At 46.3% G+C, this 23,811-nt stretch overlaps 1 protein-coding gene across 1 annotated transcript in view; it reads left to right on the plus strand.

The window, feature by feature from the left end:
* LOC138279162 (cytochrome P450 2J6-like) overlaps positions 1–23,811 on the plus strand; it is a 149,904-nt gene that overhangs the window by 56,294 nt on the left and 69,799 nt on the right. The window contains exon 4 of the mRNA XM_069219382.1: positions 8,166–8,326. Coding sequence (XP_069075483.1) covers positions 8,166–8,326 — 161 coding nt within the window. The remainder of the gene's footprint in view (positions 1–8,165; positions 8,327–23,811) is intronic.

Consider the following 23,811-nt stretch of genomic DNA (forward strand, 5'->3'; position numbering starts at 1 on the left):
ATTGATTTGTATGTGGTAATGCTCAGAGCATTGGTGGGCAATTGCAGGTTTGGAAGCATGAATTTTCACATACATCAGAGACCAAGTGATTATACCATGTTCAAAGAAAGATATTCAAGAGCTGTTGCATAGACATCACTGTGGTGAGGGTGAAGAAGCAGCAATTTCCATGAGGAAAATGTTTGGAAGGTATAAGCATGATAACAGACAAGGCTAAAGATCCGAGTAAGCTGTATTCAAATTCGTTTTTGTGAGAAAAAAAAGAATAGTGTGTTAGATGTAATTTGCACACGGCTTAATTTAAAGAATGTACATCCATTAATACAGAATGCTTCAAATGTGGTAGAACATGCTTTTTTGCCAATGTATGTATGAAGGGGATTAGTATTTCAAGGAGGATCTCTACGTACAAGATTGCACTGATCAGGATGTTCCAAAAACAAATGCACATCCTGTTTGGGAGCATTGAGAGGATGGTGGTCCTTCCAAAAAGATACCATGATAACTCCTGATTCAGTAAGAAACACAATCAAATTCTTGATAATATTCTGGGTATTTTGTGTAACAGAGTTATGACTCTTCAATTTGGGAGTGCAAATTATTATAAAATGATGTTGAATGTATAGGGTTCAAACTTTCTGAATAAGGCTTTGCTCCAACGACAACATGCTTAAAGCCATGAAAAAAGTATACAAGCTGACTAATAAGGTGCAACTTAGGTCCTGCTACTTGAGAAACGGAAAATGTAATTCTTGCTTTGTTGAGAATGTTTCCTAAGTTGCTGCTCTGTTGAGGTGTTTACTTAAAAAAGGGGTGAAGTTCAATTTGACACAAGAGCATGAGCTTGTTTTTCAGAACATTAAGGATGCCATAGTTAAGGCGTCACCTTTGAGTCCATTCAAATTCTGTCAAGAGCATTATCAGAGTTGATGCCAGTACTTTGGAGTAGGGGCAGTTTGAACACAACAAAAAGAGGACAAAGGAGTTACTGTTGTGTTTCTCTCTCAGGCTTTATATCAACCAGAAAAGAGTTACTCCACAACTAAGAGGTAACCTCTTGTCTGTAGTTAGAGTATTGAGCATTTCACATCTTAAATTTGGAGTAGAACATTTACTCTAAGAAGTATCACAAACATCTGATTTCATTTTAGAATAATAAAAGATCTGTAAGGCTTCCTCTCATTTAGAGAGAATATTATCTAAGTTATAAAAGTATACTGTTTTGATTGTTTTTATTCCTGTTTCTGTCAATGTTAGGGTTGACTATTTACCTAAATCGTTATTGCAAAATGATCAGGACAATGTTTTGGAAGGGATAGAAGAGTGTGATGTAGCTTCCAGTAGTGATGACTTAGCTGATCTCAATTAGGCAATAAGGTTTTGTGTATTTGTTCTCTCTGATTGGCCAAGGAAAAAATTGTTGGGACAGGAGCTGATGGTGTTCTATAAAGTTAGAAGTTAAATTTGCGTAAATAAAGATTTAGGCCCTTATTACATGTTTGGAGGGCACACGCCAAACTCTTTGGGTCAGAAACCGCCACTCTGGTTTTCCGCCAGCTGACCCTATTATGAGTTTCATGCTGGACCAGCGGGAAACTCATAACAACATTGACGGTGGCTCAAAATAGCACCCGTCACCCTTTTCACTGCCCGCAATTTGGGCAGTGAAAAGCACAATGGGGCTGTCCATGGGGGCTCCTGCACTGCCCATGCCAAGTGCAGGGGCCGTAGGGACCCTATCTCCGCCAGCCTTTACATGGAGGTGGAACCGCCATGCAAAGCCGGCAGAGAGGGGACTCGTAAACCCCAGTGCAGCGGTGCTTGCAGTGCTGCTCTGATGGATTAAGACTGCAGGCGCTGCCAGGCCATTGGCCAGCTTAACAGTGGCGGTGCCGGCGGTCCTAAAGTGTCGCTTTCGCCGAAGTCATAATGTGGAGGTCGAACCGCCACCAAAGTGGCGGTACAGCCGCCACTGTGAGTGTGGCTGTTTTAAGACCGCCACACTCATAATGAGGGCCTTAATGTTGAAGGGCAATGTAAAATTTCCTGCCTATCGTAAAAGGAAAATTTCACTTCTAATAAGGACAAGGAGGTGGGGATTATGCATTACTTTATTTTCAGCTAGCAGCCCAAGCCAACAACTATAGTCAATAGAATAAAGAAAAAAAACATAGTCCAATCCACCAATGGCCATGCACCAACAACTATAACTACATCATCAACGAAAAACACTTCCTCTTTCTTCGTGCAAAGTGTAACACTTTTCCTCTTGGTTAGAATGCTTGCTTCAGTTCAGCCCATAAAGGAAATAAATAAGGTTGTAATTCACACTTTCCATACCATAAGACTTAATTAGAACATTTTGACACTTGACATATTTTAAGAATACTTAACCTCACATAGTGTCAGTCACAATTGAAGGGTGGGCCTTGAAATACAGGAGTATAAGTAGGTGGGACAATCCTCACCTCCGTGTCCTTAATACAATTAAAACTTTCCTTCACAATAGCTAGGAAATTTTATATTCTATGTCAGGACTGGAGGCTCTGAATATGTAGCAGATTAACCACCACTGAGGCCACATTTTAAAGTAAAACTTCTTAAAAGTAGACTCTAAAGACCAATTAGCCGCGTTCCAAATATTCTACAAGCGACCACTTAAATGAAAGGCGTTGGAAGCCATTGCCCCCGGCAGAATGAGCTCCAAAAACTGAGGTATTGATACAAGCTTCCTGCATGACCCATTTCACCCAGCGTGCAATGGCTGAAGAAGAGACCGCCTTAAAAGGCATCTTTAAGGTAATGAGAAGTTGTGATGTTCCCAGAGGATGAAACTCCCCCGTCATGGTCTCATACGCTTTTAGGCAACATGCCACACATAACTTCAGACGGTGGACAAAAGCTGGGTATTAATTCACTCTGGTTTTAGTTTTAGTTCTCCTTGAAATAGTGAAAGATACCCCTTCCGGGGAAAAAAGACGGGCTGAAATGCCTACAGCCCTAACGCCTGACAGAAGTTTGCATGATATGAGACATAGTAAAATAGCCAGCTTACCTGTAAGTTGTTTCCTTGAAAGGAATTCATTGTCCTACCAGGACTGCAAAAGTTTCAGGACAGCATTAACATATCAAAGGGTCTCAATAGTCTGATCCCTCTAATCACCCTAGACCCCAGAAGGTGTTCCCCTGCTGGGATATCTTGAAAAGGAAATAGGAAAACAGAGGAGGGGCAAGTATTAATGGTCCTGTACGCCAGACCCTTCTCTGATAGCCCTGAGAGGAAGCTGACCATCTGCACTACATCTGACCCCACAGGATTGGTACCTCTTCGCACACACCAGCTAACCATCTGCTCCACGCGGATTTGTACCCCTTAATTGTTGAATCCGCCCATGCTCTGTTGATGAAGTGAGCAGCTGTTTGAGATAATCAATGGATCTCTTAACGTGTCCTGTAATCTTCCAGCCATAAGTTTGAGTGTCCCCTCCTGTACCAAGTGGTGTATGATGCTGTGAGCATCCGTCACAAGGGGTGGGGTCCAGGGAAGAGGGATTGGAAAATCCAGAAAGTTACAGAAGAACTGGATACCAGACATGCGATCTCCAAAGATGCGTCACCAACACCATTTCCGCTTGTTGATGCCATACCTGGGCAATCAACCTGCTGATCATTGAGAAGGGTGGAAACCCTGTATCCTGTGTACTGACTCCAATCCTGTGGGATCACATCCATAGCTTCAGCCAGGGTATCTGGACACCAGCAGAAGAATTGCAGGAGATGATGATCCAGATGTCAGGCAAAGAGGTTGATTTGGCACGGCTCCCATCTGTTCATCAGACCCTGGAAAAGGTGAGGGTCTAGCTGCCAGGCACTGGAATTCTTCTGGTGTCTGGAATGTAAATCTGCTGTATGATTGAGCCTTCCCAGGAGGTATTCTGTCATCACTGTTATCTTGTGAAGAAAGCCCACCATTCCTTTGCTTGGTTCGCTAGGACCTTGGAACGAGTTCCTCCCAGTGGGTTGATATATCTCGCTGCTGATATTGATCATTTAAAGAAGGATGAAGTAGGACACCTTGTTTGATACCAAACGTGGCACTGCAAAAGAGTCTGCCAGGAGCTCCAGACAACTGATACGCAAAGCTTCTTCCTATCTGGACCAGGGACTGCCGGTGGTAAAATCCCCATAGCGGGCCCCCCAGCCCATACAACTTGCATCTGATTCTATGACGATGTCTGGGTCGGATCCAAATATGAAACTGCCATTCCAGGCTTGCATTTTTTCCAGCCACCACTGGATCTCCAGTTGAGCTTTCTGGTTGAGGGAAATCTCTTAGACATAATTCTAGCCACACCTGAGATGACTTGCCTTCAAATGTGTCCATGAATTTTACATCGCCTGCAGTAACATCTGACCTTTCACCTTCTGATTTTTTACTTATTTTTTGTTGCATCCCAAGAAAAGTGGGGGTACCTGAGAAGTTTACCAATTTTGTAATGGAAATGACACATTGCATCTGTATTCATCTTGCTTTCTTTTCCCCTCTTTACGTATACTATCCTATTAAGCACAGAACTTCCCTCTGTCATAGTTCTGTACAACACGGTGTGTTCCATGTTCTGCAAGCATTATTGTTTATGCTTAATATTCTAAGTTCCATGTAAGTTGGTATTAGTCTACTGTCTTATCTGCATCACTGTGTATGGGTTTCTAATAAAGACCAGTTCTCACATCTACTGAGTGCCGCTTTCTGTCATGCTCCGCCCAAACTAGCAGATGCCAGACCTGGGTCACAGCAGTCCCATCACTCAGACATCTTTGGGCTTCTCTTTGACACTTGGAGCTTTCATTAAAGTCCACCCATGTCGACAGTCACAGTTGCCAGAGCGCTTTTGTACTTCTTGGTGCTAGAGCTTAGTAGGAAATTCTCCTTGAAGATAACACGAGGGACACATCTGGGACTTGGAACTTCTCTTGCAGTCTCTCAATGTGGATCACACTCTGTTTTGTGGTGTTAGCATCCCATCACCTGAGCTTCTCATAGTTTCTGTGCCTTCTGAGCAGTGTTTTCTTCATGCAAGGACACCTATATTGTCCCTTCTGAGCAGTCAGTCAGCTCTCTCTTCCTCAAAGTAGGATACGAGCAGCCCCTCCTGGCAACTTCAGTGAATTTCTTCAGTTTACTGGTCTCACAAATGGCAGGCGGAGTTAGTAGTCAGTAAGCCAACCCTGGAAAAAAGTTAATCTCCCGATCACCACAGGAGTGGAAGTCGGGGCTTCTGATCAGAAATTATTGGCACGCTGGTTTAAAGTCCCTGCCTCCTCTCTATAACCAAGTTGCAGACAGTACAATTTTATTTAAACAGCTCAGTTCTGTGAAGTTAACTTGTACTTATGTTTCTGGTAGCATGGTACAAAGACAGTCAGGCTTAACTTAGAGGCAATGTGTAAAGTAATTATGCAGCTAGTTGTGCTGGACCGGGACTAAGTCACAAATCAGGGATGAATTCCGTCCACTGGACTGTGTACCTTGTTGTACTTGGACTGAGATGCAAGGTCCTGCTTTGCACTGTGTCGAGTTGTGCTGGTTCCGAACAAGTATCCGCTCAGGAGCTGCAAGGTGCTGTGTTGGTCCAGATGAGACAGCCAATCAGGAGTTGGCAGGTGATGTGGTGGGAGGCCTTGCATCACACTACACTGAATTGTGTTCGGCCAGGAGGAGTACACTCTGATACCAGTCAAGGGTCCAGGAGCTAAGACCAACTCCTGGAGATCAGGACTCAATCCAGGAGAGGAAAGCAGCAGGGCACAGGCAGGTCCAGTTGAGAGGCAGCTGGCTAGAAGCAAGACAAGTCTCTGGAACTCGTTATGTCCCTGTAGCTCAAAACATGAGGCTAGTCAGCTGGCCCTTGGAGTCACTTCGATGGTTCTGGGGTCACGGAACAGGGCCAGTCTTCCTTCCTCAGACAGAACAACAGTGGGGCAGTCCTTCTTGCAGCAGGGCCGCAGGGCAATCCTTCCAGCAGCAGGCCAGAAGAGCAGTCCTTCTTCTGAGTCTTCTACAAATCCAGAAGTGATCTGAACAGTTTTTCTGAGGGTCCGATATTTATACCTGGTGCCAGAAACTTCTACACTTTGCCCCACACTTGGTTCTGGAATTTCCTTTCTTCCCCCACCCTGGTCCCAGTATGTCTGGAGTTATAAAAGGCTAGTATGAAGTTGTGTGTGTGTGTGTGGGTGTGTGTGTGTGTGTGTGTGTGTGTGTGTGTGTGCTGAGGCAGTTCCTTTGAAGTGCAAGTGTGGGAGGTGAGAGCTACGCCCTTCCCATCAGGTCAGGACGGCCAACCCTACCAACACACAGTCTCCGTTTTGTGATACTGTCTTGGAGAAAAACACAAAGGCAAAGGTCAACTACACCTAGAGAAGTGATCCAGGACACAGGCTACAGACACCAAATGGTTAGGAGAAGAAAATGTCAACTTTCGACAAGTGGCATTTTCGGAATTGTGAATTAAAATTTGACTTTACCATTAAAGAGGATTTTAAATTGCAATTCTTTAGAGAGAAAACAGGACATTTCTACCTTTTCACGAGCAAATGTTATCCCATACTAAATGTAAGAAGGTAACCAAATGTTATCCCAAGGGAGAGGTGCGCATTGCAGTAGTGAAAAACAAGTTTAAGAGCTTTTCACTACATGTTCAACATAATAACCACAATGCACTCTGCCCTATGGGCTGTTTCGAGTCTATCCCAGGGGTGACTTATACGTGTTTAAAAGAATGTTTAGGTCTGGCAAAAGGTTTATTTTGCCTGGATGAAATGGTACTTTAAACCTGCACATAGGCTGCAATGGCGGGCCTGATACATATTTAAAAGGCGCTGTAGTGGGTGGCACAATGAGTGCAGCAGGCCCACTAATAGCATTTAATTTATAGGCCCTGGGTACATGTGGTACCACTTTACTGGGAACTTACAAGTAAATTAAATGTGCTAATCAGGCGTAAGCCAAATGTACAACGTTTTAGGGAGGGAGCACAAGCACTTCAACACTATTTAGCATTTGTAAAGTGCACAGAGTAAAACAAGCCAAAAAAACCCAACAATTCAGCAAAATAGATGGGGTGAAGGCAAAACGTCTGGGGGATTACAACCCAAGTGTGTGAGATCTAACAATATACATTTGCTATTTATCCTAAATACACAATGGAACCCACTGTCTCAATAGCCACATTCACTTACTCACTCTCAACATCTCCCACAGTTTGGGAAACACTGTCCTAGATCACAGAGGTAGGACATATATACTATTCTTGTTAGTACAGTTACCTGTTGTACACCTGACTCTGGGTAGTTTGGCTCTAGCATGCTTTCTGAAGCAAATGGACTGAGGTAAGTCTGTCAGTGGTGTTCATGGATTTTGTTTCATGCATCCCTCAAAGGGAGAAGGCATCACAAAGGACATGAGAGAGAGAGAGGGGGAAAGAGAGAGAGAGAGAGAGAGAGAGAGGGAGGGGGAAGAGAGAGAGAGAGACGGATGGAGAGACAGAGAGAGAGAGATACATTTTGAAGCACACACTCTAGGGGGGTGGAGAGAAATTTGAGTGCTCATGACAGTCTGCAGCAGAGACCTGATGCGGCAAGTCAAAGTGCCTGGGATAAACACAGTGGCCACAAAGGTACAGGTTCTGTCATAGAGCAGCAAAGGATTCTCTAAGTGCTATCAAGAACAAGAATCAAGGGTGACGATGTCCAGAGCTGCCACCTGAATAGCTTTGGTCAAACTTATCGCTAATGTTGTGCTCTCCAAAGGTGGACACTGCTCTAAGTTATGGAAATGATAACTTTTTCATGACAATGAACGTCACTCAAGCAGTCAGCACACATCCACCATTCCTAACTCAATTCACTTTGACTATCAATGAACTTTCTAAGAAATGTTCTAAAGAACATAAAGAAGAGGGGGTATACCGTTAGGGGGCTGTTGTAGATAAAAAGTTAAATCTAAGCAAGACATGGAATATGTATACCATTTAAACTTAACAGAGTGCAAAATTTCCTTTGTGAATTTACCTGTTCCTTCAGATCCCAATCTTTTCTATTACCTCCAAACTCTAAATCAGGCCCTTATTCTCTAACATGATGTTTGATTTCTGTATTCTTAGGAAGAGCTCTAAACCCTGATCACCTGATCATGAGCTGTGTAACCAATGTCATTTCTGCTGTGGTCTTTGGGCATCGTTTTTCCTTTGACAATCAGATTCTGCAATGCCTCGCGGAAGCCACCAAAGCAGTGGTACCTTTTCTGAGCTCCTTCTGGGGCCAGGTAAGATACTGTCCTTTCATTTTATCTCTCCAATTTATCGTGTACGAATTGTATATTTTAGGGCAACAACTATATTCCATATAATTGAAGATGTGAGTAGCCAGTTGTACATATCTGCTTTGCAAGTCAAAAATAAATATTAGTTACTAATAATTAGAATGAGATCCTCGTGACTATGGGGGTCATTATGAACCCCGGCGGTTCAGCCCGCCATGCCGGTGGCGGACGAAAAGCCCGCCACTGGCATGCCGGGCTGAACCCAGGCTGCCTCCGACAGGCAGCCTGATGGTGGAAGGAATCATCTTGAATGAAGGACTTGGAAATACTGAAAAACATATGTTGGCATTGTAAAAATGATATTAGAGTGTCAGCTTCAAGTATGGGTGGGCTTTGGGGGATGTTGTTTTGTTTTACATTACTGTGATGCACAAACCCATTGTATGCCCATTTCGAAGACCACACACGATGTCTCAGATACACCCAACCGAAATAATTAATGAGTAATGTGGCAGTAACTACCCCTGCTGGACTTCTCCATGTGATGGACTGGAATGTTTGGAGGGTCTTCGATAAGGTCAAGAGGGGGCGGTACTAAAATATTCAAAAAGGATGGGTGCAGATGTGCTGTTGCTTCAGGAGGCGTACCTCATAGGCACCAAGTTCCCATGCCTCACCAGATATAGGTACAATCAGACATTCCATTGTGCATCCATTAATGGGTTCCACAGGCACAGGCATATTGATCTAGTGGGGAATCCACTTTTTAAAGAGCAAGACATGGGCTGATTGTCGTGGGAGATACACATTTTTTACGGGAACCCTTTATGGTTAGCCCCTCACCATAGGCAGTGCATATATCCCCCACCATCCCCCCCACTGGGACAGTCAGTTGCCGACATAGTGGTACGTCTGTGGAGGGAGTTGCCAGACGGTTTCTCAGTCACAGTGGGAGATTGGAATAATATGAAGGTCCCACAAATGGATAGGTGGCATGCCATGGCCTGGAGTTTAGATACAAAGCCATCCAGGTTCAGCTTAGTTGTGTCTGCATTGGGCTGGTGGATGGATGAAGAATGCATCACCCATCCGACAATAGCTACACTTACTTTTCCTCGGCATGCCACTCATTCTCCCCACTAGATAATTTCTTCATTCCCACCTCTTGTGTGCCTAGGGTGCAGGAGGTTGACAGCTTGGCAATGGGTTTATCAGATCATTCTTCAATAGGCCTCAGAGTTCAGATGGGGCCTGGGAGGCCCACTTTCTGCTGGCACCTCTCGTCGTGGCACTTACGTAACACTCATACTGCTTACTTATGACGAGGTCCATAGACGAATACGTTACCCTTACTACAAGCATGGTAAACTCTGCAACAATGTTGTGGGAGGCTTTTAAATCAACCTTATATGGCGTTGACATCAGTTTTTATACTGGGGAGCGTCAGTGTAGAAACCAGGCCCTTGTTGGTCTTGAACATCAGACACAGATATTTGGGAAGCGCAGTTGATTGCTGAATGGAAGTGAAGCGCGACAACAGCTGGGGTGCAACAGTACTAGCGGTTGCTGCTCGACGAGGCTAGGCAGGCTTGTAGGGGGGCACAGAGCAGGATATACGAGTGGAGAGATAAATTGAGCAAGATGTTACATAGACTGTGTCAGTCTGCTAACTTCCCTACTACCGTCTCTGTGGTCCGGGATGACCAAGGTCAGGTATTGGTGAACCTTTGGGATGTGGCACAGAGCTTCAGCAGGTACATTAGGGATGCATACTCTTGCGTGGATGTGCTGACTTTGGAACAAACAGAAGAATTTGTGGTTGCCCTGCCCTGCCGGGTGCTGCGCGTGCACAGCTGGAGGAGGTCGTTTCTGAAGAAGAACTCACTTCTGCCTTGTCAGCTTTGCAGATAGGGCGGGAACCTGGTCCTAATGGCTTCCCTGGTGAGTATTTCAAAGCCTACCTGCCCTGCCTGAGAAAACACCTTCTGGGGGGTGATACGTTCAGTGATGTATGGTGAGCCGCTTCCGCTTGGCTGGCAACATGCAGAGGTCATGGTCTTTCCCAAACCAGGCAATCCACCGAAGGAGCAATCATCCTATTGCTTGATTTTCCTCCTGAATACGAAGATGTAACTCCTGGCGAAGATGCTGGCAAATCCACTGGTCAAATACATACCTGAGTTGGGGCATCTGGATTAGTAGATTTGTATGCCTACTTGCGCTACGTGACACAACATCAGGCTTATCTATAAGGCCTTAGCACTTGCTAATCATCTGGAGACACCGGCAGCCATGCTTCTGGTAGATATTGACAGAGCATTTGATACCTTCAGCTGGGACTACTATTTGCTTTACTCAGGAGATTAAATTTTGACCCTAAATTTCTTTCCTACTTCAAGCTATTAAATACCGACTTAACAGTCATGGTGAGAGTGGTGGGGGCTTTGTTAAATCCCTTTCAAATTTCTAGGGGGGGTGCAACATGGGTGTCCGTTATTCCCACTCCTTTTTTCTTTAGCCATACAACCTCTGGCTGTTTAGGTCTGATTGGATGCCCAAGTACGGGGTTTTGAGTGTAGTGCACGGGTATCCGATAGAATCTCCCTTTATGCAGACAACATCTTATTCTTGCTTATCCAACTGGAGACTTCAGGATGGTGCATCATACAAATTCTGTGCATATTTGGAGAAACCTCCGGCCTATATGTGAATGCCACAAAATTCAAAGTCTTTCCTATCACTGACTACACTGGGTCCATAAATTAGGCACATGGCCTTACTCTGACAAAGGGTGGCTTTAAGTACTTAGGTGTCTTTCTGTTCCCGGAAGTGTCCACATCTGGGGCCTGGAAAATGGTGCCACCATTGGCCTAGGTACAGGAGGAGGTGAGGATCTGATCACTTTTGCCACTGTCCTTGACAAGAAGGTAAGCAATCTTCAAGATGGCCTTCCAGCCCTACTTATTATATCAACCACAGAATTACCTATACACCATCCCCTACACATGGTTCCGGCAGATTAGTTCAGTCTTGGGGGACTTCCTTTGAGGGGGGTCTGCTGTAAAACTTGGATTGCACTCAGAACCTGCTTTCAGTCCACACATTGTGGAGGTATCATTGCTGCCGATGTTCTCTCCTACTATTCGGCATCCCATCTAGTAATTATCAAAGACTGGTGGCACGACCCATCTGGAGATCCTGCATTTGCTGCAGAGATGTGGGTGATGGGTTCCATCCCTCTACTTCATTATTTATACAATAGGAGTGGGATGCTATCTCTTCCACTGGTCACCACAGTGGTCCTCCTGATATGGAAGTGATCCCTGAAGCGAATAGGGTGGTGGGAGACGCTTATGGGGCAGACTCCACTGTGGCAGGTTAGGCTGCTTCAACAGGTGACGCAGCTGGAGGGCTTTCAGGAATGGGACACTATTGGGCTATCCACCCTGGGAGACACAATACAGGGAACAGAGTATATGCTCCACCATAGTCAATTTCATTGAAATCTTCAGATGAGACACGTCCTCACCCCATAAATTAGAGACCTTACCGATATGCTAGTCTTCAACACCTCGAGGGCCAGATACTTATGGAGGACCTAGGCACCCACAAAATCAAGCAAATCTATTGGTTACTCATCAGTTATAGCTCTAATGTGCTGCTCGATCTTCGAGGGGCATAGGAGGCTGATCTAGGCTCACTTGATGATGATGATTGGGTGGAGGCCCAGGGTGCTACTCACGGGCCAGCCATTTGGCCTGCCTCCACCTGATGCAACTTAAATAACTACTCAGAGCATACTACATAAGACACCGCTTATGGCACATGGGCGCCATCACTTCATTGACATGCCTCTGTTGAGGGGTGGGAGAAGGTACCTTCCAACCCTCTGTTTGGAGTTCAACAGCACTAAATTGGTTCTGGCGGGCGTGACCTCATGTTTGAATGCGGTCCTCTCGTGGATGATCCCAATGGACCTGAAATTAGTCCTCCTCCACTGCACAGAGGGTATAGGTAGGAACAGAAAGTAAAGATTGCTACTCTTTGTGGGTCTAACAATTGCTAAATGTGACATCCCCAGGGCCTGGAAAGCTCTGACTCCCCTGTTCCTGGCAGCAATGGAAGCGGTCATTGATCACTGTATGGGGATGGAAGTAGAGGTATACCTAGCCAGTGGGTGTCCCCGAAAACTCAGAAACGTTTGGCAAAGGTGGGCTGACTACAGGGGGATACTGCTGGAACCCATTCACCCCTAATCTGGACAAAGAAATCCCAGTTATAGAATGGAAATGCAATGATATACTGCACAGGAAAAACAATTAATGCACTATGTATAATGGGGACTGCGGTGTGGGATCTGGGTGGGATGGACTGTGCAAGTTATGGGTTTCTGGTACCAGACACCCAGCTTTAAATGTTCAACATTTGATCCTTGGTCAACGTGTCATTGTTTTTGTTATAATGAACAAAGTAAGAAAGTAGTATGTTCCTACTCCCCTCCACCCTTAGAATGTTAGTACATTCCATCAGTTGCTGGAGGGCTTGATTTTGAATGTTGACACCGAAGAAAAGTGGAAATGATCGATGTTGGCGGGAGGAATTGAAGGTGGAGCAGTGGAGACTTGATAAAAGGGGTCAACTTTGAGGGAGAATTTGTCTTCATTATAACAGTTTTATTGCGAAAATCCAATAAAAGTTGTTAAAAAACATAGTGGCTATCAATGCTTTTGATATTCAACAACTTCTGTATAGAGATTGATGATATGTTGAATATTTGTGGGAACCTTAGATCACTCAGGGTCAATGTTTTGCATATTATTAGTCGTGCATGGCCTGTATGAGTATACCTCCAAATGTGACGAAGAATCAGCAAGAGTTTTAGTCCATTTAAGTTATATAGGTGAACAAAACCTAAACACAAACCTATTTGCCTATTTTGCACAAATATGAGATTTACTAACATTGAGATGTTGAGACCAAGGATTCTGTCACTACAATCCCCCTTTTTAAGTTGTCTGACATACCTTTTTTCAGTAATCCTTACTCGTTTATTTGTTCATATACGTTTTGAGAAACATTGTTCCAATTCTTTGAAACAAGTGTTTGGGATTATAGTTGGTGCCTGTTAGAAGATGCACAATAGTTTTGAAAAATACGTACTTTTACATAGTTCATTCTTCATATCATAGACAGATTGTTTTCATCTAGATCAAGTGGGATCAAAATCTCTTTTAACATCAGAGATTAAGCTAATGGATTTTTGATAGACTAGTGAAATTGTTTATTCTAAAACACATTATAGATTCATTTTGGTATTCTGGGTGATCTTTAAAGTGAATTACTAAGAATGTCATTTTACTCTGCAGAATGTACGCGTTGAAATGTTCTTGAATTTGCCGTTCTATTCAAAAACACTTTATCTGTGCACCTTGAATGTGACCTAACAGTAGCTAGATCAAAGAGTTTCACTTGTGCACTTGTTGCCATGTTTAGAATATCTGAATATAGTCTTATCTGTAACCTAGTAGCTCAATTTAAAAGGCAAATAGTCCAGATAAGAGTGTGCATTCTTGTTGTGTTATGTGGAAAATCTTTATTTGTTTTGTGGTGGTTTGTTTATACATATACTCCTCATATCATACATATTCATTTCATGTAGAATTATATCTTCCTAATGCCTCACATAATTATTTCCATCTCATCATAATAAATGCTTTTTTGGGGTCGACTGTAATGAATGACATTTGTTCAAGAGTCACATTTTATTTGTTTCAGGTAAAAACAAGCTGCACAAATGTCCCCGCGGCCCCTCCCGCCTCCCCTCACCTCCTCTCCGTCTTTTCTCTCCTTTAGTTTTTCCCGCCGCTGTCATCCCCTGCGGCCCCACCCCCCCAGCCTTCCCATTCACCCAGCCCTCCTTCCTTCCAGCTGCCACTCCCTCCCTTCCCCCCAATTTATGGCAGCCGCAGCACGGTAACGAGGAGCAGCCCTTGACCCTGCTTCTGCAGGCAGGTCACCCCCGCTCCGCCACCCAGCGCCACCTCCTCACCGTCCATTCCTTACTTGTTTAAACCCCAGCTGCTGCGTCCTCTGCGGCCCATTCCCCCTCCTCCTCTCTGTCCGTTCTCTCCTTCCTAAGGGAATCCCCAGCCGCTGCATCCCCGCGGCCCCTCCCACCTCCCCCCACCTCCTTCACCGTCCGTTCTCTCCTTCCTAAGGGAATCCCCAGCCACTGCGTCCTGCGGCCCCTCCCGCCTCCACCCACCTCCTTCACCTTCCGTTCTCTCCTTCCTAAGGGAATCCCCAGCCGCTGCATCCCCGCGTCCCCGCGGCCCCTCCCACCTCCCCCCACCTCCTTCACAGTCCGTTCTCTCCTTCCTAAGGGAATCCCTAGCCGATGTGTCCCCGCGGCCCCTCCCGCCTCCCCCTCCTCCTCTCTGTCCGTTCTCTCCTTCCTAAGGGAATCCCCAGCCGCTGCGGCCCTGCGGCCCCTCCCGCCTCCCCCCACCTCCTTCACCATCCGTTCCCTCCTTCCTAAGGGAATCCCTAGCCGCTGCGTCCACGCGGCCCTCTCGCCTCCCCCACCTCCTTCTCCGTCCGTTCTCTCCTTCCTAAGGGAATCCCCAGCCGCTGCGTCCCCACGCGCCCTCCCGCCTCCCCCCACCTCCTCTCCGTCCGTTCTCTCCTGTGTATTTTCCTGCCGCTGCCATCCCCTGCGGCCCCACCCCCCAGCCTTCCCCTTCGCCCGCCCCTCCCTCCTCCCAGCTGCCAATCCCTCCCCCTCATTTATGGCAGCCGGGGTGCAGTCGCGCTGCTGGTGCGCCGAAGGCGCGCCAAAGGCAAGCCGTCTGCTCCCGTCCGCGCCATGACCGCGCCCAGCGCCAGTCCCCCTGGCCCTCTCAGACAAACCTACTCCTCCCTCATCCTCCACTCACTCAACCCTGGCCCTCGCCCCACCTGCACCCTTTCCAGGGCCACACACACACATGGCCGCTTCACCTGCCACACCTTTCATTTCTCCTGCTTCTCATCCCTCACACCACTCACCAACCATAGCGACCCCCGACAACAAACACAACATCCCCAATGCAATACACACCTGCTCTGCCCCTACCACCCACCCCGCAGCTCACCACCCCACAACCAGAACACACCCCGCAACAACACCCTCATGCACCACACCAACACCACCCACCACAACCACCTCAACTGCTTGCTTCTCAACACCCGCTCCCTTCACAAACATGCCACAGAACTCTGGGACCTCATCACATCACACTCACCTGACAGTGCCTTCCTCACGGAAACCTGGACCAACCCCTCCTTGGACCCCGACATAGCCATCGCCACCCCCAAGGGATACAAACTCCAACGCAAAGACCGGCTCAACAGGCCAGGTGGTGGCATTGCCATCCTACACAGGGACACCATCAAAGTCACCACCACCTCCCAAGACACTATCGACAACACAGAATACATGCACTTCCTGATCCACATTAACAACAACTCCACCCTCAGAGGTACACTAATCTACAGATCACCAGGTCCACGCCCCGCCTTCTGAGACACCATCGCCGACACCATCAGCTCGCACGCCCTCTCCTCCACAGACTACATCCGCCTCTGTGATTTCAACTTTCACTTGGAGAACCTACTAGACCACAACTCTACCTCCCTCATATACAACCTCACCAACCTCGGACTCAAACAACTGGTCACCGCACCCACCCACTCAGCAGGACAGACGCTCGACGCAATTTTCACCTCAAGCCAACACATAGCCTACACCCACACCACCGAACTCCACTGGACTGACCACCACTGCGTCCACTTCTCCTTCACCAAACCCCCCACACACCACCATCAACACACAACACCCTACCGCATGTGGGACAAGATCCCCACAGAACGCCTGAACTCTCAACTGGCTCACAAACCCCCCACACCAACGACCCCAACACAGGAGCACACAACCTCCCTAAATGGATCACTACCTGCGCAGACACACTAGCCCCTCACTCATAAAACACATCGCCACCGGTAACATCAAGAATTCCCCATGGTTCACCCCCGAACTCCAAGACTCCAAGCGCAAATGCTGCCAAGTGGAGAAACTATGGCGACAAGAACCCTCTACAACCAACTTCTCCACCCTCAAAACCACCATTCGCACCCACCACCAACTCATACGCACCGCCAAAAGAGATCACTACAAGACATGCCTCGACAACAACTCTCAAAATAGCAAAGAACTCTTCACCATCATTAATGAACTAGCCAAACCCAAAGCCAGCAACATAGAGCCCTCACACACACAGCCCCTATGTGACGCCCTCTCCAACCACTTCCACCACAAAATCCTGAACATCCATGACAGCTTCATACCACACACACCCTCCAATCACACCCCTCACTCAACTAACTCAGCCCCCACACATGACCCCCCACCACACTCACCACCTGGGCCCCCACCACACATGAAGAAACCGAAAAAACCATGAACACCATCCACTCCGAATCCCCCTCAGACCCCTGTCCACATCGCATCTGCAACAAAGCCAGCCCAACCATCGCCCCCGTACTCTGCGACATAATCAACACCTCCTTCGACTCCGCCACCTACCCAGACCCCTGGAAGCACGCGGAAATCACCGCTCTCCTGAAAAAAAACAATGCCGACCCGGAGATCCTCTCCAACTATCGCCCCCATCTCCCTCCTCCCTTTCCCCACCAAGGTTGGCGAGAAACTTGTCAACGCCTGCCTATCCCACTTCCTCGAAGAAAACAACACTCTTGACCCCTCACAATCTGGGTTCCGCAAGAACCACAGCACGGAAACCGCCCTCATCGCATGCACCGACGACAAAGGCGAGACCGTCGCACTCATCCTCCTAGACCTCTCTGCAGCCTTTGACACTGTCTGCCACCACAAACTCCGCACACGCCTCCACAACATAGGAATTCGCCACAAAGCCTTAGACTGGCTCACCTCCTTCCTCACCGACCGGACCCAGAGAGTCCACCTTCCCCTTTTCCACTCCACCGCTACCAAGATCATTTGCGGAGTCCCCCAAGGGTCCTCCCTCAGACCCACACTCTTCAACATTTACATGATCCCCCCAACCAACATCCTCCAATCACACAGAATCACTGTCCTCTCCTACGCAGATGACACCCAACTCATCCTCTCCCTCACCCGCAACCCCACCACTGCCAAAACCAACCTACACGCTGCTCTCCCCGACACCGCCAACTGGATGACAACTAACCACCTCAAGCTCAACTCCAACATAACCGAGATCATCATTTTCGGCCCCAACAAAACCACTTGGGACGACTCCTGGTGGCCCACCTCCCTAGGTCCCGCACCCACCCCCTCAAACCACGCACGCTACCTCAGCATCATCCTGGACCCCTCCCTCTCCATGACACAGCAAATCAATGCTCTAACCTCTTCCTGCTTCCACACACTCAGCACTCTAAAAAAATCCTTCAAATGGATTCCCCCAGAGACCAGGAAGACAGTCACCCATGCACTCATCAGCAGCAGACTAGACTACGGTAACGCCCTCTACGCAGGCACCACACTCAAACTCAAACGCAAACTCCAGGGAATCCAGAACACAGCCACACGCCTCGTCCTTGGCCTCCCCCGCCACGAACGAATCTCACCACACCTCAAATCCTTTCACTGGCTCCCCATAGACAAGAGAATCACATTCAAGATCCTCATCCATGCACACAAATCCCTCCACAACACCGGCCCAATCTACCTCAACTTAAGAGTGAACTTCCACACTCCCACATGCAACCTCAGATCAGCCGACCTCGTCCTAGCCACAGTCCCCCGCATCCAATGCACCACCGCAGGAGGCAGGTCCTTCTCCTACCTCGCCCCCAAAACCTGGAACTCCCTCCCCACCATCCTTCGCAAAACCAAAGACCTCCTGCTCTTCAGAAAGAACCTCAAGACATGGTTGTTCGAACAGTGACCCTCCATGGCTCCCCCCTTGACCTGCCCCCCTACAAGCGCCTTGAGACCCTCATGGGTGAGTAGCGCGCCCTATAAATTTCTTTGATTGATTGATTGATTGATTGACAAATAGAGCCTACCATAAAAATGTTACATCAGAAATATGCATAGATATTAAAAGTGATTTCAAGCAGTCATAAAAAGTAGTATTTCACTTGGTCGATTATCTACCAGCAATAGTATCTAGTACAAACACAATTATAATTAATGCTTAAGGTCTTAAAGAGAACCGGATCTAGTGAGAATAAAAAAATAGTGTGCAAATCTGTAGTAAATACGAAATCCTTTTCTCTATTGAACCATAACAATTTATAAAATTAAAAATCTGCCAAGTGTGTTGATACCCAGAGCCATCACCCCTGATTTTATTTTGGAACACAAAACATTTCCCAACTTAGGACATCATTACAAGTGTGGTGCCACATTCGCGTTGACGGTCGAACAGCCGCAACTTTGGCTGTCTGTCTGCCCAATTACAACCCTAGTGGGCAGACCCGCCAGGGTACCGCCATCCCCCACGGGAACATGGTTCCCGATAGCATGATGTCAGTCGGGCTTGTAACCAGCCAGGGCGGCGCGGAACTCAGCACTGCCTGGCTGAGTACAACCCCTATTTCTGCCAGCCTTTTGATAGTGGGGACCCTGCCATGAAAAGGCTGGTGTAAAGCCAGTGCCCAGAGCCACAGGGGACCCCTGCACTGCCCATGACCATAGCAGGTGCAGTGCAGGGGCCTCCTAACCCAGCACAGTCAGAATGTGCACTGTCTGCTTTGCAGACAGCACGCATTCTGAGGGTGCTGGAGTGTTAGGATATTGGCCCGGCTCCCTTAAAAGAGCTGAGACCAATATCCTAATCTGTTCCAGCCGGTCAGCCCGGCTGAAACATTGTAATACACTTGGGGGAAACGTCTACGCTATGGCGGTGGCGTCCTTCCTTGTAAGTTTGGCGGGTTTGTTGTAGGACCACCAAACTCATAATGAGACCCTTAGAGTTTTAAAAAAATAGATAGCTACTACCCAACATGCCAACATAACATGGAAAATAAAGGTGGCATAGTTAGTCTGGGAGTTATTGACTTCAGGTGAGTCTCCTACCAGAAAACCACACTTGGATAAACCGATTTCAACCAACTGTCAATTGGCATATAATTTTGTCTATTAACCAGACCATTTATATTATATGTAATGACCTTAAGTGACCCTGACATTGCACGTAGTAAAGTCAGCTTTCAGTTGCCATACGCATATCGAAATAGTGTTTCGCGGCCCTATTACCATCATCATGTAATAATCATCATTACCATCATCATGATTATTACTTGTTTGCAGTGAAGCTACGTCTAACGTCACAAACTGGAAAGTATTTTTAAATTCTATATTGTACAATCAACTTAGAAAATCAATAGTGTTCCTCAAATGAGTAGGCAGTGTCTGCAATATGGGTCTCAAGAAAGAATTAAGGTATATTTTCACATATGCTCCATTGTTGCAAGATAGCGGGCCTCCTTGGTGGATTCTGTGGATTCCTATACACTTTTGGAGTAGGTGCAGTGTCAGAAAAATAGGATGGATGTTACAACTGGGGTCACTAGTTGGCAGTGGTTTGCCCCCTGTCCATGTAGGGACCCTCACTCTAGTCAGGGTAAGGGAGTCCCACAGCTTAGATGACCCCTCCTCACCCCTTTGGTAGCTTGTCACAAGCAGATGTCTGAGACTTCACTACAGGAGGCAAGTTCTGTTCAAGCTCTTCGAGAACCTTGGAAAGCAGGATGTAGAAAGCAAAGTCCAATTGTTTCACTACCAGGGCAGAAGTAGAAGCAGCAGGCCAGCACAGCAAAGCAACAGGGAGAGTGGAAGGTCCTCCTCAAACATCCAGCTCTTCTCCCAGGCATAATATCCTCAATCCAGAAGTATTCTAAAGTTGTGGGGTCAGCAGTCCAATACTTTTACTCATTTGTGCCTTTGAAGTAGGAGAACTTCAAAAGAAAGTCTGTGTAGTGCATAAGACTCTGCCTCTTACTGTCTTGGCCCTAGACACTCTCCAGGGGGTTGGAGACTGTTTTGTGGGAGGACAGGCACAGCCCTATTCAGGTGCAAGTGTCAGCTCCTCCCATCACTCTAGCCCAGGAACCCATCAGGATATGCAGGACACACCTCAGCTCCCTTTGTGTGACTGTCTAGAGTGACTTCACAAACAGCCCAACTGCCTTCTGACCCAGAAGTGTATTCAGCAGGCAGGCAGAGGCACAGTATGTTTAGACAAGAAAATGCCTGCTTTCTAAAAGTGGCATTTTCAAACTTACATTCTAAAAAACAACTTTACCAAAAGATGTATTTTTAAATTGTGTGTTCAGAGACCCCACGCCCCACATCTCTATTTTTCTCCGAATGGGAAACTGCACTTAAAAGATATTTCAAGGCAATCCCCATGTTATCCTATGGAAGAGATAGGCCTTGCAATAGTGAAAAACAAAGTTAGTAGTATTTCACTATTATGACATGTAAAACACACTGGTACATGTCCTATCTTTTAAATATACTCCACCCTGCCCAAGGGCCCGCCTTAGGCCTGCCTTAGGGGTGACTAAACTGTAGTAAAAGGGTAGGTTTGGGCCTGGCAAGTGGGTACACTTGCAAGGTCGAACTGGCAGTTCCCCACTGCACATACAGACATTGCAATGGCAGGTCTGAGACATGTTTACAGGGCTACCCATGTGGGTAGCACAATCAGTGCTGCAGGCCCACCGGTAGCATTTGATTTACAGGTTCTGGCCACCTCTGGTGCACTTTATAGGGATGTACTGGTAAATCAAATATGCTGATCATGAGGAAAACCAATCACCAACCCAATTTAGACAGAGATCACCTGCACTTTAGCACTGCAGTGGTAAAGTGCCCAGAGTCCTAAAGCCATCCGAAATTAAGTTCAGCACAGGATCATAACAGGAAGTCAGAAGCCAAAAAGACAGGGAGAGCCACGCCAAGAGCTGACAGGTCTAACAATGGTCAATACTGAAAAATATTTATTCATCACCTAGGAAAAAACACCACTAGGTTTTGCAGACTGCTGTCTCCAAATTATATATAGTATCTACAAGTTCCTTTTTGGCTTCACACCATCTCTTGAGATAGTATGACATAGATACAAGATCTCAAGCCTACAAAATGTACAATTATCAACTTTAAGTGTCAAACCAGAACTTTCCAATAATTTCCAGATGTGATGTAGAATAAAGAGTTTCTCCTCTTTTTTTTTTCAATCTCTTTATTATTATATGATACACAACAACATGCACAATCGAGTGCCAAAACACTGTCTTCATTGCAATACAAACAGATTAATCAACAATAAAGGAGAGAAAACAATAAAAGAAAGAAAGAGAAAAAAAAAGAAAGAAAAAAACGAGAAGAAAGAAATAAGAAGTGATGGCTTGGGAGAAATCTCCGGCGAGGGGGGTGGAGGAGATAGGGGGGTATACCCATTACGACATGATACATGACGAGTTAAATGATTCAATTTCGAATAAAGAGTTTCTCCTTACCTTACGCCTGCAATTGTCTCTGCCTCTGCAGCTGTTTCCTTGTATGGCACTAATGGTCTCTCCATTAGGCATTTTCGTCATGCTACACTTCCTTTAGTGAGAACTTGACATCATCCTTGCTGGTGGCCATCTTAGGATCAGGCACTGACTGGCTGGGAATTTAAGGAGAAGAGAGCAGGTATTCTTTACTTTTTAATGAATTTTGGATGAAGAAAATAGACAATAGAGATATTATGCCATAATTTATTGAATTTAGTCATATGTTACTACTGCTTATCTTTTCCCAATTCAAGGTGGCTGAACCTTTTTCTTTTAGAGTAACGTCATGTCCTATCATCTGCTATATAAGGAATCTGATTCCTGGTCCAGTTGTGCTGCAATTGTTTCTGCACCATGGCTCGCTCACTGGATCTTTTGGGTCCTGTGTTCTCTCCAGTTCCACACCTCTTCACCTCTCTGTTTGACCTGGTCTGTCTGAAGGGTTTTTCTGGGTTCCAGTTTTTTTCCCTTCTTCATGATTAGTTTCTGGAGCATTGCTAGACCCTTTCTTTGAACCAAGACAACACTATAAGCGTCGCCCTGAAGAACAGCCTTGACATGTACTATGATATTATGTTCCTTCTATGTGCTACCATATTACAAAATATAAGCTGAGAATCATTTAGTTCCCACCAGATCACCCAGCATATTGTGCACCACTATCTAAAGAACGGATGTTGCTGAAATTAACTGGAATGGTATCCTTAAAAACATATAAGAGCCTATGGGGGTGATGAATGCAGTAAGATCTTAGAAAGATTCATGCAACTTGGTCTGGTGATAGGCAGTTGTGGGTATGACAAGCCCTGAAGGTCGATAAACAACCTGGGGCCAGATGCAGGAAACACTTTGCGACTCGCAAACGGCAAAATTTGCCGTTTGCGACTCGCAAATTCGTGTTTCCCATGCAGAAATGCATTTTGCGAGTCGGGACCGACTCGCAAAATGCATTTCCGAATCGCAAATAGGAAGGGGTGTTCCCTTCCTATTTGCGATTCGCAGTGGAATGCAATTCAATTTGCGACCGCATATGAGGTCGCAAATGAGGTCGCAGTTACCATCCACTTGAAGTGGATGGTAACCCACTCGCAAATGGGAAGGGGTCCCCATGGGACCCCTTCCCCTTTGTGAATGGACCCAAAACTATTTTTTCAGGGCAGGTAGTGGTCCAAGGGACCACTACCTACCCTGAAAAAATACCGAAACTAAAGGTTTCGTTTTTTTTATTTTAAGTGCAGCTCGTTTTCCTTTAAGGAAAACGGGCTACACTTAAAAAAAAAAACTGCTTTATTTAAAAGCAGTCACGAACATGGAGGTCTGCTGACTACAGCAGGCCTCCATGTTTGCGAGTGCCTATAGTCGCTATGGGGCCGCAATTTGCGACCCACCTCATTAATATTGATGAGGTGGGTCATTGCGACCCCATTGCGAGTCGCAGTCGGTGTCTGAGACACCGTACTGCATAGCAAATTGCGACTTGCAATTTGCGAGTCGGATGGACTCGCAAATTGCAAGTCGCAATTTTGCATTTTGCTACATCTGGCCCCTGATCTCACCAATGGATTTGGGGGCTACTACCACGGCAGCTAACCACTCAGTTGCTTCTACCAGTACTATAATAATAAAGTTTTGTTATTTCATATTTCACTGCCTCTTGAACATTTATTGACACCTTTCTCTCTTTTGCAACTACCGGGCCAGCACCCCTTTCCAACTTTAGCTGGTGAGTATTGTTCCTAAGTCATCCCAACCTAGAACAGAAAACACTGGGTTGGGAAAATCCTCACACTCCTCAAACACTTGATGAACACAAACTTGATGTTGGTCATTCAGATCAAAATAGACCCCAACACTTTTTGGTGTGGCCAACCCAA

Source organism: Pleurodeles waltl, unplaced genomic scaffold, assembly GCF_031143425.1.
Source record: "Pleurodeles waltl isolate 20211129_DDA unplaced genomic scaffold, aPleWal1.hap1.20221129 scaffold_69, whole genome shotgun sequence".
Classification (NCBI taxonomy): domain Eukaryota; kingdom Metazoa; phylum Chordata; class Amphibia; order Caudata; family Salamandridae; genus Pleurodeles; species Pleurodeles waltl.